At 35.7% G+C, this 12,811-nt stretch overlaps 1 protein-coding gene across 1 annotated transcript in view; it reads right to left on the bottom strand.

Moving 5' to 3' along the window:
* The window catches only part of LRP1B (LDL receptor related protein 1B), a 1,597,029-nt gene that overhangs the window by 698,685 nt on the left and 885,533 nt on the right, over positions 1–12,811 (bottom strand). Inside the window, exon 11 of the mRNA XM_074363587.1 lies at positions 9,497–9,733. Within this exon, the coding sequence (XP_074219688.1) occupies positions 9,497–9,733 (237 nt within the window). The remainder of the gene's footprint in view (positions 1–9,496; positions 9,734–12,811) is intronic.

The following is a 12,811-nucleotide window of genomic DNA, read 5'->3' on the forward strand; positions in this document are numbered from 1 at the left end:
ATGAGTTATCTACATGCACCTATCAACATGGATCAAATGAAAAAGCCTGATGATATACTGTGTGCCAAAGAGAAGGCAGAGCAACTGGAACTCTCACACCTTGATGTTGGGAAAGCAAAATGACCCAACCACTTTGAAAAACATTTTGAGCAAAATGAAGAGTTTGACAGTTTCTTATAAAGTTATACATACACGTACCATATTAACAGGCAATTCACTTTTAGAAATGAAAACACATGTCCACAAAATGTACTGTATACAATGTTTGTAACAGCTTTCCTCAAAATTGACCAAACTTGAAACAACCCAACTGAACACCAATAAAAGTTTTGTGTTACATCCAACAGTATAACACAACCCAACATGAAAAAAAGAACGAACGTCTGATACACTCAACAACAACAACAAAATCTCAAAAATTATCTAAGTAAAGCAAACCAAACTCAAAAGCTATACATGATATGATTAAATTTTTCTGACAGTTCAGAAAAAGTAAACTACAGAAAAATAAATCAGATAAGAATAGAAATCAGACCAGTGGTTGTTAGGGACTAAGGGACTTTTCAGGGTGATGGGAATATTCCAACTTAACTGTGTTAGTGGTTACTCAACTGGATACATTATAATGTTTACTAACTTTAAAAAAAGGTGAATTTTGCTGTATGTAAATTATTCAGTAATAAGTGTGATTTTTAAAAATGCGATTATAAAAACAGCTAGAATTTAATGGAAGAAAAATACAGGTGTTTGGAGTAAAAATTGCAGCCACTTTTGGATAGAACAAAAAAGTACCAGTTAATTCACCATTTGGTCAGGGAAAAGAAATGAGAAGATCAATTACTTAAAGATTTTTGTCTATGTGGTATCAGATGACAAATCTGACTGACATTTAATCTAAGACTTTTGAATTTAAATGCAGTTAAATATATCTGGCAAAAGTTGCCATAAAATAAATCTGTGATGGAGCAAGTGTAGAATGTATATCCTCCTGGCGAGGTGCTTTAGGTTCCTCTGTCTGGAGTATAATCTCCATAACCTAACTTGGTCAATTCACAACTCATGACTGTGGCATCCAAAAGTAACATACTTTTCTTTGGGGCATAAGATAAAACAGTATAAGCAGTGGAAACTGATTAATAGGAAAAACTGTATGACTTCTGAGGCATGGTGAATGAGCAATCTTTTTTCATCCATCTTGACAACCAGTACCGGTCTGAGACTGGAAATAATAATAATAATAATTTTTTTGTACAACCTTTATATATTTTGTCATTCTGAAGACTTTGTACAGAAAATTAATTCAGATGATATTGTTTACAGACCAGGAACGCAGTATTTTAGAAAACATGCCACATCTGGTATTCTTTACAAATGTAAACGACAGGCAGCGCTGACACCTGAGTCGTTGCAGCTGGAGGACAGGGTAGGAGGTGAGAGGTGCTCTTTCACCTCATGCCTAGTGACGGCACCACCACGAGCCCCGGGAGCTCTTTGGCGTGCGCTCATGTTGCTGGTGTTGTTTACACTTCTTAATTTGTACAGACTCAGTTCTAAGCCTTGCAAAATCATTATTTTAAAGTTAAAAATTAGGAATCTTGTTTATATTACAGTCAGATAAAAAAAACTGAGTATAAAGGTGAGTAAAAATACTATTTGTTGCCATCTATACATTTAAGTAAATTTTCAAAATAGTCTTACCTTTGCTTTTCTTCTATTTCCTTTCCCAGTGTCATTTGGACCACTGTCTAATGACTATTAGAACATCCTGCAATTTGATCACTTTTGCAGGATCAGGAGTGACAGTAACTCCCTGTGACATTTGTAACGGGATGTTAAAGTGTTGCTCAGAAGCCAAAATAGTTTAAAAAGTCAAAGTAAATATGAGGGAAAAAGTCCTCTTATTTTACAATCAACTAGGTCAGAATTATTTCTACAACTCTTAAACATCTCAACCGGATCAACGGTGTAAAGAGAAATACCATGTAAAGAGGGGAGGGTTTCAGAAGACTTCTTTGAAGACAGATAATGCTGCTGTTCTGTTAGTACCTAATCCCCAACCATCAGTCTCCGAAGGTGGCAGAAAAGCGAGAATGAAAGGGTACTTTTTACCTCAAATCTAATGAACGAGCTTCAAAGGGACCGCTAAGAGATCTTTGAATTGTTAGTTTTTTCCAAATATACACAACTCACGACTTGAGAAAGTCTCACATCTGAAAAAGCTAACGTGGACTCTGGTGGCAGAATACTTAGTGGTGGTTGATTTGTACAGTATCTACACTCCCAGAGTTTATTGGGACATTGGGACAGAAGGTTTACAAATAATTTCATGGACCAAATGTGGATAACACAGGACAGTATGTTGGTTTAGGGATGTCTTCAGTCCAGCGGTTATAGGGAATGCAAACAAGAAGATGGACATGAATCGGTTATTTAGGGATGCAAAGTTACAAGCACAGAGTTTCATGTACCTTGGCCAAGGGAAATGAAACTAGAGAACTCTAGCAGAAAACCTCCAAATAGCTTGCACATGCACACACAGACACAGAGACAGACAGACAGACAGATAGACACATACAAACATACACACAACCCTCAGGAGAGTAATTTTAAACATCGGTCAGGCTCAGAGATAGGTCAGCTTATAATGGAACCAGTTCCCTTGCTATCTCTTTATCAGGCCTTACCAACCTTACCCCTTTTCCTCTCTTCCTACCAATGTAGAGAAGTGCGTGGGCACTGGAAACTGACTAGCAAGCTGGGAGGGATGACAAGGACAATAAGGGCAGGGCAGAAAAAGAGAATGAACTAAATGTGCCCTCCCTTCCTTTTCCCAGGCTTCTAGCCAAAAGATAACACAAATGGGGAGGCAGGGAAGATGCGATGACACCTTGAAGTCAGAATTATGATATAAACATGTATATATGGTGGAGTGGGCATTCTAATTACCAAATGGAGGCTGCGTTTCTGACAACACGACTGGGAGGTGTGGCTGCTGCCTAGCTGTTAGCAGAAAGGACTGGGATTTGACCAAGTTTTGCTGTGGGGTAGGAACATTCACTCTACTGAATGAATTTTAAAAGTCAGTAGGAGGCAAAGTAAAGTTATCTTTTAGGTAAGTCAGAGTCACATTATTTGACATATGTGTTGCACAGACAATGACTACCATCACTCCCCTAAAATCCTCTCATGACCCCTAGTCTCATGGGCAAGTTCAAGGGGAAGTTCAGCTGGCTTTGTGGATATTAACTGTCCCCACAATTTGAGCTAGCATTTCCTTATTTTAGAACCCCCATAGTAAAGTCTGCCAAAACTGATTTATCAAACTTTTTTCATCAGAAATTTGCAGTACAAGGACAATTAAGCAAAAGTACAATTATAGTCAAGGATTATAATATTAGTCATAGGTTAAAAAATGATTTCCAAGTGATTTCCAAAGTAACAAAGATTACGTAATGCTAAGAATAATTAACTAAGTTAAACGTATTTCTTTAATTTTAATTCATGCTAAAACTAGACATTTCTTTAAAGTGTGCAAAAATCCTACTGAGCAGAATGTTTATTAATGTAGCAATCATCTTTGTAATAATACTTCAATGGTTCTTTGGAGATTACTGAGTATTTTCACATTTTATCTTTTGAACTTACCAGCAATTAAACAATAGACTTCTTTATAGCAGCTTCTAGGGCTATCCTGAGCTCACGTGTGTAGGTGTGTGCACGCGTGTGTGTATTATGCAGTGTTTGCACATGCCTGTGTGTGTATATACGTCTATGTTGGGTAGAAACAAATACATGTTTCTATAACCCATTCATGTTTGCTATAACCCATTAGCCATTCCATTGTTTTTTATGACAATATATTTTAGAACCCAGCTTTCAATCTTCTCATATCTATATCAAGTTTTCAGACAGAAAGATATATACTGGCTTAAAGTTTGTTTTTTTTTTTCTAAATGTCAGACTTCATGAGAAACATCAAAAGTTATGAGAAATATACAAATTAAATATAAAATTGAACCAATGCTATCAGGACTCAAATTCCAGCAAATTCTGGGGAAACAGCTTATTGATAGTCAACAAGAGTCAGTTTGTGCAAACAGCCTCTAACCTTGCTACTCAGCAGGGCGGCAATATCCATTAAGTTCTCCAGAGTTGCAAACCCTTGCAAATCTCTTCTTAACAGTTTTAATTACGAAATGTCTCATGACTGACAAATGTATTCATTATTTCCTTAATGGTTGGTGAGAGTCTACATCTCTCAGTCTTTAGAGCTTTTCTTTATGAAAAAGTAAGAGTTAAAGTTAAAAAAAAAAAAAAAGAGAGAGACTGATATTCACCTGTAATGTAATAGCAGAGCGTAAGGGCTTGTTCTTAACTTTAAAATGTTTTGTAAGGCATAATGACTATTTAATGTTCATGAGAACTTTCTAACATAATTCATGAATGATATCTTAACAAATTTCTTTCATCAACTGTAACACTCGAACTTTATGAGACACTAGAAGTTCCTAGAGAATTATATAATGGAGAAGGTCACTGAAATTCAAGAACAAATGGTGATCTCTAGGTGCAGAAAATGATATTCTTACTCTCAGGTAAGTGTCATTTGGCAATGTATCACATCCTACAATCTTCTGTGAGTGACCACCTTAGTAGTGATTAGAATAGAGGACTGGAAATATTTCTGGCAATCTGAAGTGGGTCTTAATTTGGTGATCACATGTGTGTGTATGTGGTGGCAGTGCTGGTGCTGGTTAGATTAGTATTACAATGATGAACTTTGATCAAATAATTAATCACGGCTCAGGTATAATGCCATACATTTCAACACAAAATTGGAAGAACTATTGGACTCTCAAATCCCTGGGGGGGAATATGGAGATGCTGGGGGTGGGACTGAGCTAAATAACAGGGTTTAACCCTGCAGATGTTGGACAAGTAATCACATAAATAGAACACTACCATTTAATAGTAGGTCAACAGATTATCTTTAGACATGTCACTTGGAGAAGATGTTTGGCAGAGAGGCTGCCTCCCCGTCCTCCTGGCTATAATTTTATTCATATCAAAAAAAGAGAGCCTATCTTGCATGCTGCCCAAAGTTATTCATTGTCCTCTAACCGCAGGGAACCCCTAAGTATTTTCAGTTAAAGGAAGACTCTGAGGTGTGGATTGTGTACTTACTCCAGATCTCAATCACCCACCACAGGAAATAGACAAATTCAGTTAACAAAGTGATTAAGAGCACAGGCTTTGCACTAATTCCTGTGGCTATTGTAACAAATTACCACGAACTTGGTGACCTCAAGTCTATAGTTTAATTATACGATCTATTGAAACTACTGTTTCAGCTATACATAGCTGTAGGCATTAATAACTTTCAAATTCAGGAAAATATCCTTTAGTGTTTTTTTTTTAATACTTTAAGGATATGAAACGATATGAAAGATTATTTTAACATGTCTTCTTTTTGGAAATATGTATCCTAGTAGAATTAATTTATACAGCTTAAAAACAAGTACTGCACTAATAGAATATATGCAACCATAAATTGAATACTAAGTTATCATTTTTATATTTTTTCTTTTCTGCTGCAAGTTATAATTCATTCTGAAACATGAAACATGAATCTTTGACAAGACATCCAAGAAGATAAACATAAATACAATCTTATATAGAGTATCTATCTTGTTCTCTTAGAGAGAGGTAACAGTTTCATCTGGCAAAAATTCTTACCAAAGCTGTTGTCCCAGAACCATACCCCTGCCACTCCCTCCAGATAAATGTGCAGAAAACCACAACTAACTGTACCCTCTAGCTGTGTTCAAAGCATAGGAACAAGAGTTTAACTATAAGAAAACTAGTGCAAGCTGGCTCAACATCAAAGATAGACAAACATTGCCCTGCACCTCATTACCGTCTCACTGTAAGAGGAAGATCTCTGCCTGTTCATCCATGATGTGCAACCTGCTTCTGACTCAGAGGCCAAAGGACCACACAAGGACAGAAGAGAGGTGGGACCCCAGTTCCAGGAAGAAGCTACCTATTCCCAGAAAACCAATGCATATGGTTCCCCCTCAATACCCCTGCCCTTAAAACCTTGCCTTAATCGTCCCCTGAGCAAGAAGTTACTTTGTGAACCAAGTTCCCACTTCTCCATTCTCTGGCCATTGAAAAAAGCTTGCACTGCTTCAGTCTCAGCTTTGGTTTCATTTCCTGGCTGCGCAAACCAGAACGGAAAAGGAAACTTCCACACCGAGGCAGGGATCTCGGCTGGGCTAGGGGTCAGGTGGGGTCCACACAACTTTATTCGGTAACAGAATGACTAATTTAAACTATCTGTCCACTCGGTTGATTTTTGCCTCCTGTTGATATAGCTTCTTTTACTTTCTACCACAGTATCTCACTTAATTTTTGGGGGGGCACTTACTATCTCTTCATTTATGTGTTTATTTACTATCTATCTCCTGCTATTTGGATATAAACTAAGTATGAAGCTTTGTCCTCTTACTGCAGCATTTCCATCACCTAGAACAGTGCCAGGCTCAGAGAAGGCATTCAATGAATATTTACTGACTGGACAAACAAATCAAGTAATTAATTAAAAGAAATCAATAGTATAAATTTTACCAAAATTTTGACAAAAATTCTCAAGAGTTAAAAATAAAGACGGGTAAATGTTTTGTCCTTATAGAAGCCTATTTTTATGAAATCACTAATGTCTTCATTTAATAGTTTCAGTAATTATCGAGCTACATGTAAGTACCTCAAATGGACAATTTTTCTCTCTCATTTATTTAACTATGTACTGTTTCAGCCCACAAGATGTACACAAAGCCTCTAAGATATATCACATTTAGGAGGTTTTCAATAAAATTCTAAGCGAGAAAACAGAATCAGAGAATGAATAGAGGTGGTTTTTTTTTTTTTTTTTTGAAATGCTGGCTCTTTTTTTCTGTATTGAAAGGATCTGAGTTTACACAGAATATGCCCAAGATATTTACGTAAAAACTGAAAAATCTTTATGCCTTTTCAAACCATACCAATTTAACTAAGACTCAGAATTCCTACTAAGCTTACCAAATCATTTGTCAAAACAAGTATTACCTCTCAGTCTTCAGGTTAGATGGCAGACACACTAGTTAAATGAGTGAACACACACAGAAAACTTATCTATTCTGACTCCAAGAAACACAGGTTGTCATTTGCCAAATGTAAGTTCTGTTCTGACACTTTAATCTTGCAGCATAATGTCTATTATTATTCTCCTTACCGGCAAGAAACAAAATAAACTAATAAAAAGACATTAAGCGGTCCTTTGTATAAGGTTATTAAAATGTTAAATGTATGTCAGGTGTGGAAATCTACGAAATGTTTTCATAACCTTCATCCTGTCAAAGCAACACTGTACAGACATGTCTGGCAGTCAAGGGGCTATTAGAGTCCACCTCCGTTGCTGTGGTAGAAAGCAAAGAACCCCAATGTCACTGATACTGTTATCAGTTAGGATTATTAGCTGGAACATTTCAGTCACCATGAGAACTGACATTTTTTGAAAAGAAACCAAGAACCCTCTATATTACATTTCAGTCCCTCTTGAAAACGTCTAGGTCCAAATTAGAGCAATCCAAATGCATCTACTTAGAATGTGCAAGTTCATCGTCCTTCTAAAATTGCACACTTCGTATCATCTGATAGCACATTACAGAAAAAAGGAGGCAGACAGTTCCTGCCACATCCATTTTAAAGTACAAATCTTAACTCCAGTTAGACACTCTTGGCGTTAAGTCATGGTGGATTTATATTGCCTTAATCAGTAAACTATATAAAAAGACAAAAGCAGGGGTATTTTTCATTTTAGCATTTCATCTGTCAGTCGTTAAAGGTGTACTTTTTATCATTAAAGTCTTCACTCAAAGCACACCTGAGTTGAATGAATAATCTTCTTATGCTGCCCCCAATTCCTCTAAAAGACAGTAGAGACCATCCTTCATTACCACTCATGCCGTAAATAATTTTAGTCTATTTCTCTGCTTTTATTGTCTCTCTTTCCTCTTTCTGATTCACTGTATACTCCACTGCCAGATTGATTCTCCTAAAATATTTGTATTCACATTTTTCTTTGGATCAAAAGCATTTCCTCTTACCCCTCCAGGATTTTATCCAAGCTCCTTCACCTCTCATTTAAGGTCTTTGGTTTCACCACCTCTGGGGACCCACGTGTCCTCTGTCACTATCACCTGTAAACTAAATCTCCAGTAACGGTCCACTGAATGTTCCCCTCATCTTCTTTCTGGAGCATCTGCTTTCTTGGGGTTTTGTCTTTCTTATTTTTCTCATGGAATTCCTGGTGCTGGAGTATCCTCCTCTCCCCTTTAACATTCTTCCTTTAAGAACCAGACCAAATATCTCCTCCTTCACAAAAAAGTTCCTTGAGACCCCCCACAAAGTGACATCTCTGTCTTCCTGTGTATTCTTATTATATGGACATTCTCCATTAATCACACATTTCTTTGGGCCCACTTTGAACTTATTAAATTAAATGCTTTTAAGCCTTTTTTTGTCTTTGGGAGGGGTGGTGTTTATATTATCTCCAAAGGTAGATTATAAACTCCTTGAAGGCAGTAACCATTTCCGAACTTTGTTTTTCCTAATCTCATAGCACAGAGAACTTCATATAATCAGCATGCAATTAATGTCCCTGAATCAAGGATTTTTAATTTATTTGAGAAGTAAGCAAAATGTGTATCTGAGGAAACTGAGGTCCAGAACCATCAGAAACATGTTGAAAAGTGACTGCAGCCAAGGGTTACTTTGCTTGATTATTAAAGATGTTTTCTATATTATTTTGTCCTTGATTGATTATTCTAAGTGAGGTAATTTATGAAATTCACTGATTTAATAAGGTATATGCATATATATTTACATATATGTATGTAACAAATATGTGTTTGTAAATAAAAAATAGGTATAAACAATTAAAGTTTCTTTGCAGATATCGACATCCTAAGGGCAACGTTAAAGAACTCAATTTTAGAAACTTGTAAAGTAAGAAACAACATACAAGAATCATGATGACAATGGGGACATTGCTATTTTTAACGCACTGTAAGTAACGTGACTAATATTCTAGCGAGAACCAAATACTACAAAAGTCTCTAATGTCCTGTTAAATTTTATGTTCTACCATATAGCATTGTAAACATAATTGTAAATCTACATTTTCCATGAAGATGAATAGATAGCTCAATTTAATTCCTGCATTTACAATGTAGTGGACAACTACAAGTTTGATTTTACAATGAAGGTGTTAATAGGCGGGTATGTAGAAAACACATAGAAATAATGCTAGTGAAGAAAATGAAATTAACCAATATTTAAAAATCAACCATAACTTGGGTTCTGGTTAAAGTTAGTCTGACATCCATTGGATCTGTCCTTTTAAAGGGCTTTGTCCCTGGGCAGTTTGATGTCAGCGTTACACATTGTCACTTACCGTCTTTCAGGATGGTTTCTCGCTCTGTGCCATCTATCTTCTGACGGCCAATTAGGAAACTGGTGGTGTCAGCAAAGTAGATATAATTGGTTTCTGCATGAAAGTCTAAAGCACGAGGGTTTACCAGATTTTCTATAGGGATCATGTATTCATCAGCTATCTTGGTATTCAGGTCCATTCCTCTAACAATTCCTGGGCGTCCTTTCCCATAAAAGAGGAACAACTCATTCTTCGGTCCTGCAGAAGAAAGATTACAAACATAAACAACCAGTGCTGCCTAATCTTCTTTACGCTGCATAATGCCACTGTTTAATTAACTGGCACAATTAGCGGTTTTTTTAAATTCAATACCAAAAATTAAACTCTAAAATATGCCAAATGTATCTCGATGTAAGAAGGCCAGCTAATTGCATTACTTTAATTAAAATAGAAATTACTTCCGTGAATAAGTTATATTTAGTTAATTATTCTTTTGTCTGTAACTGTCTGTATAGCAAAAACATGACACATCATTGGATAACTTGTAACTGTAAAATGGACATTTATTAAAGCATCCGGCACATTTAATTTGACAATTCATTACAATCTATTTAACACATCTGTAGATATTAACTGTAGAATTAATCATGTTTGACAATACTAAAAATTTCAGAGTATCTAAAACAGCCCCCTACTCCAAGTTTGCATCTACAGACTGTCAGAGGCAAACAGATAGGAGCACACAGTAAATATATTACGGTTTGTCTAAACATGTGATTCATTTTTCTAAGTGAAATCAAATGCCAGTTACAGCAACACTCTTTCTTTTACATCTTAATTAGAAATGTTAGAGGTTGATGCTGACTGCCAGCAACTCTGATGTTCAATACAGCCCTTGTCTAAAACAGAACAAAACAAAAACAAAAAACCCAAAACAAAAAACTGTTTCCTGAGTTCAAATGCCAGAATCAAGGTGGCTTTTTCTACAGAACGAATGAACTACTTCAGACTTTGTATGAAAATACATGCAAGACTCTCCAATTGCTAGGGGTCCCTCTACTTAAGCCTAGATAATTTTTAAGAGAATATTTCATATGGAAAGGAAAACATACTGAGTTTTATTAATAAAACTGAGGAAAAACATGACTATTATATTTGTATAACCATACCATAAGAGATTCTTAGTGAGGTAAAATAACTACATTATAAAAATTTGGAGAAAAAAAGGAAAAGAAAAAATAAGTAGTCACTCATAAATTCAACACCCTCAATATAAACTATATTATTATTTTATATATTTTCTTTCTCTTGTTTTCTTTTAAAATTAGTGTTGATGAATATTAAATGATATAAATATTCATAAAATTTTAATATATAAAGAATAAAAATAAAACAAATCTCATGGACCTAGCACAGATCTTGGAAATATTTCCAGAACATTAGAATGCATGCCCATGCCCCAAACCCACCCTCCTTCCATCCCAGAGACGTCCAATATCCTGATTATTCTGCTTATTTTTTTTTTTAAGATTTGGCACATATGTTGTTTGTATTTTCTAACAATAGATTGTTTAATTTTGCAAGCTTAAATTGCATGTGTGAATTCTTCTGTGAGCTAGTTTTATTCTTACACTCCTGATACCCATCTATGGTTATTACAATCATTGTTCATTCATTTTCATTGCTGTATCATACTCCTTTGTGTGACGATGTCAAATTTAATTTGTCAAACTATTTTTCTAACGCATAGCTACTTATACAGAAAAGGATACAATTTTATATCCTGATTTTATTCTTAAATCTTAACATTAAAGTTTATGATCTACATTGATTCATCAGATTCATCAAGTCTCACATTCCTTCAGTACGATCATAACATATGCTGATTTACCAAACCATTCTCCAATTAGTTTTATCTTTTCATATTATAATACTGAGATATGCATTTTTTCCAACCTAGTATTTTATACATTTTCTTAGACGATCCCTTAGTATACACTTACAGAAATGGAATTCCTGGGTAAAGAATATTAACATTCCTCTTTTTCACTGACCTCACAGCATTTCAGTGTCTACCAACTTTCAAGAGTATTTTATTTTAAAATACTATTTTACATTATTTAAAAGTAGAACAGATTCATTAAAGAATTAAGTCCTGAATATTTCTTACCAACTTCATATGCATAGATACTTCTTGTAAAATTGGGATTTTAGGTATGTCTTTTAATATGTAACTTTAAAAAATTTAATGACATTTTCTTGTGCCATTAAAAAGCCTTCAAAACATTCTTTCCAATGTCAGCATCATGTTTCCTGCTAGGGAGGCAACATAACATAGTCAACAACCTACCTACTGTAGGATGTTCAGATTGCTTCTGGATTTTTGTTATTATACATATATTTATAATGAATTTCTTCAGACAAAAGTGGGATAATTTATTAAAGGATATTATCAGTTTTGTTTATCATAGGTGTTATCAAATGTCCTTCCAACGGTGCTACCAACTTCCCGTTCTATTAGCCATGCATAAAAAATCACTAGTTTCACCATACCCATTCTTGCTAACACTTAAATTATTGCTTTATTTTTTAACAGATGCTTTAATTGGTAATCGGTAAACCTGGTACTTCATTGGCTTAATGTACGTGTGTGTGCATGGGTGTACACGTTGTTTTATTCAATCATTTTTTTCAGCCATTCAGTACCTAAAGTTTCTTCTAGTGTGTTTTCCTGTACGGCAGACAATCAAAAACTATACACATCTCACAGACACTGATGTAGCCATGGTTCTGGTTTTGATTTAAGTACCTAATATCAGAGGTCCTAGCTCAAGTCTGGAATATGGAAATGAGGCCCCCTCTTGCTATTTCTGCTGAGATTCATTTAACCGGGAAACTGCATTTCCCCGTATCAGGCTTTTCCCTTTGTGTGCACCAAGAGGCAAGGGAGAGGGCGTCTTTCCTTTTTGTGTCGTCTGCCAGTGTCACGCATTTCTGCAGCTGTCAGCTGTGACGCAAGCTTCCTAACCCCTAGATCTGCGCTAACATGGTGTGTTTTTGAAGTTACCATTGCCACTTGTGGCTTCCTGATGCCCTAGCTTCTGACTGAGGCCCATGTTCCAGCTTTAAGTCAGGCTAGTTTGTGGTAGTTTTGAGGAATGTTCCCGAGATAGCCTAGAAGCTGTTGCTTCAGGCATCTCACTGATTCCGTAAGCACCTATCTACTTGCGTTTGATCTTTTCTGCTTAAAATAGCTAGAATTGTTTGTGTTACTATAAATGTAAATAGATCCTGGTGGATCACTACATTCGGGATGATTGAAGCTTAAGCAACTCC

Source organism: Camelus bactrianus, chromosome 5 (assembly GCF_048773025.1).
Source record: "Camelus bactrianus isolate YW-2024 breed Bactrian camel chromosome 5, ASM4877302v1, whole genome shotgun sequence".
In the NCBI taxonomy this organism is placed as follows: domain Eukaryota; kingdom Metazoa; phylum Chordata; class Mammalia; order Artiodactyla; family Camelidae; genus Camelus; species Camelus bactrianus.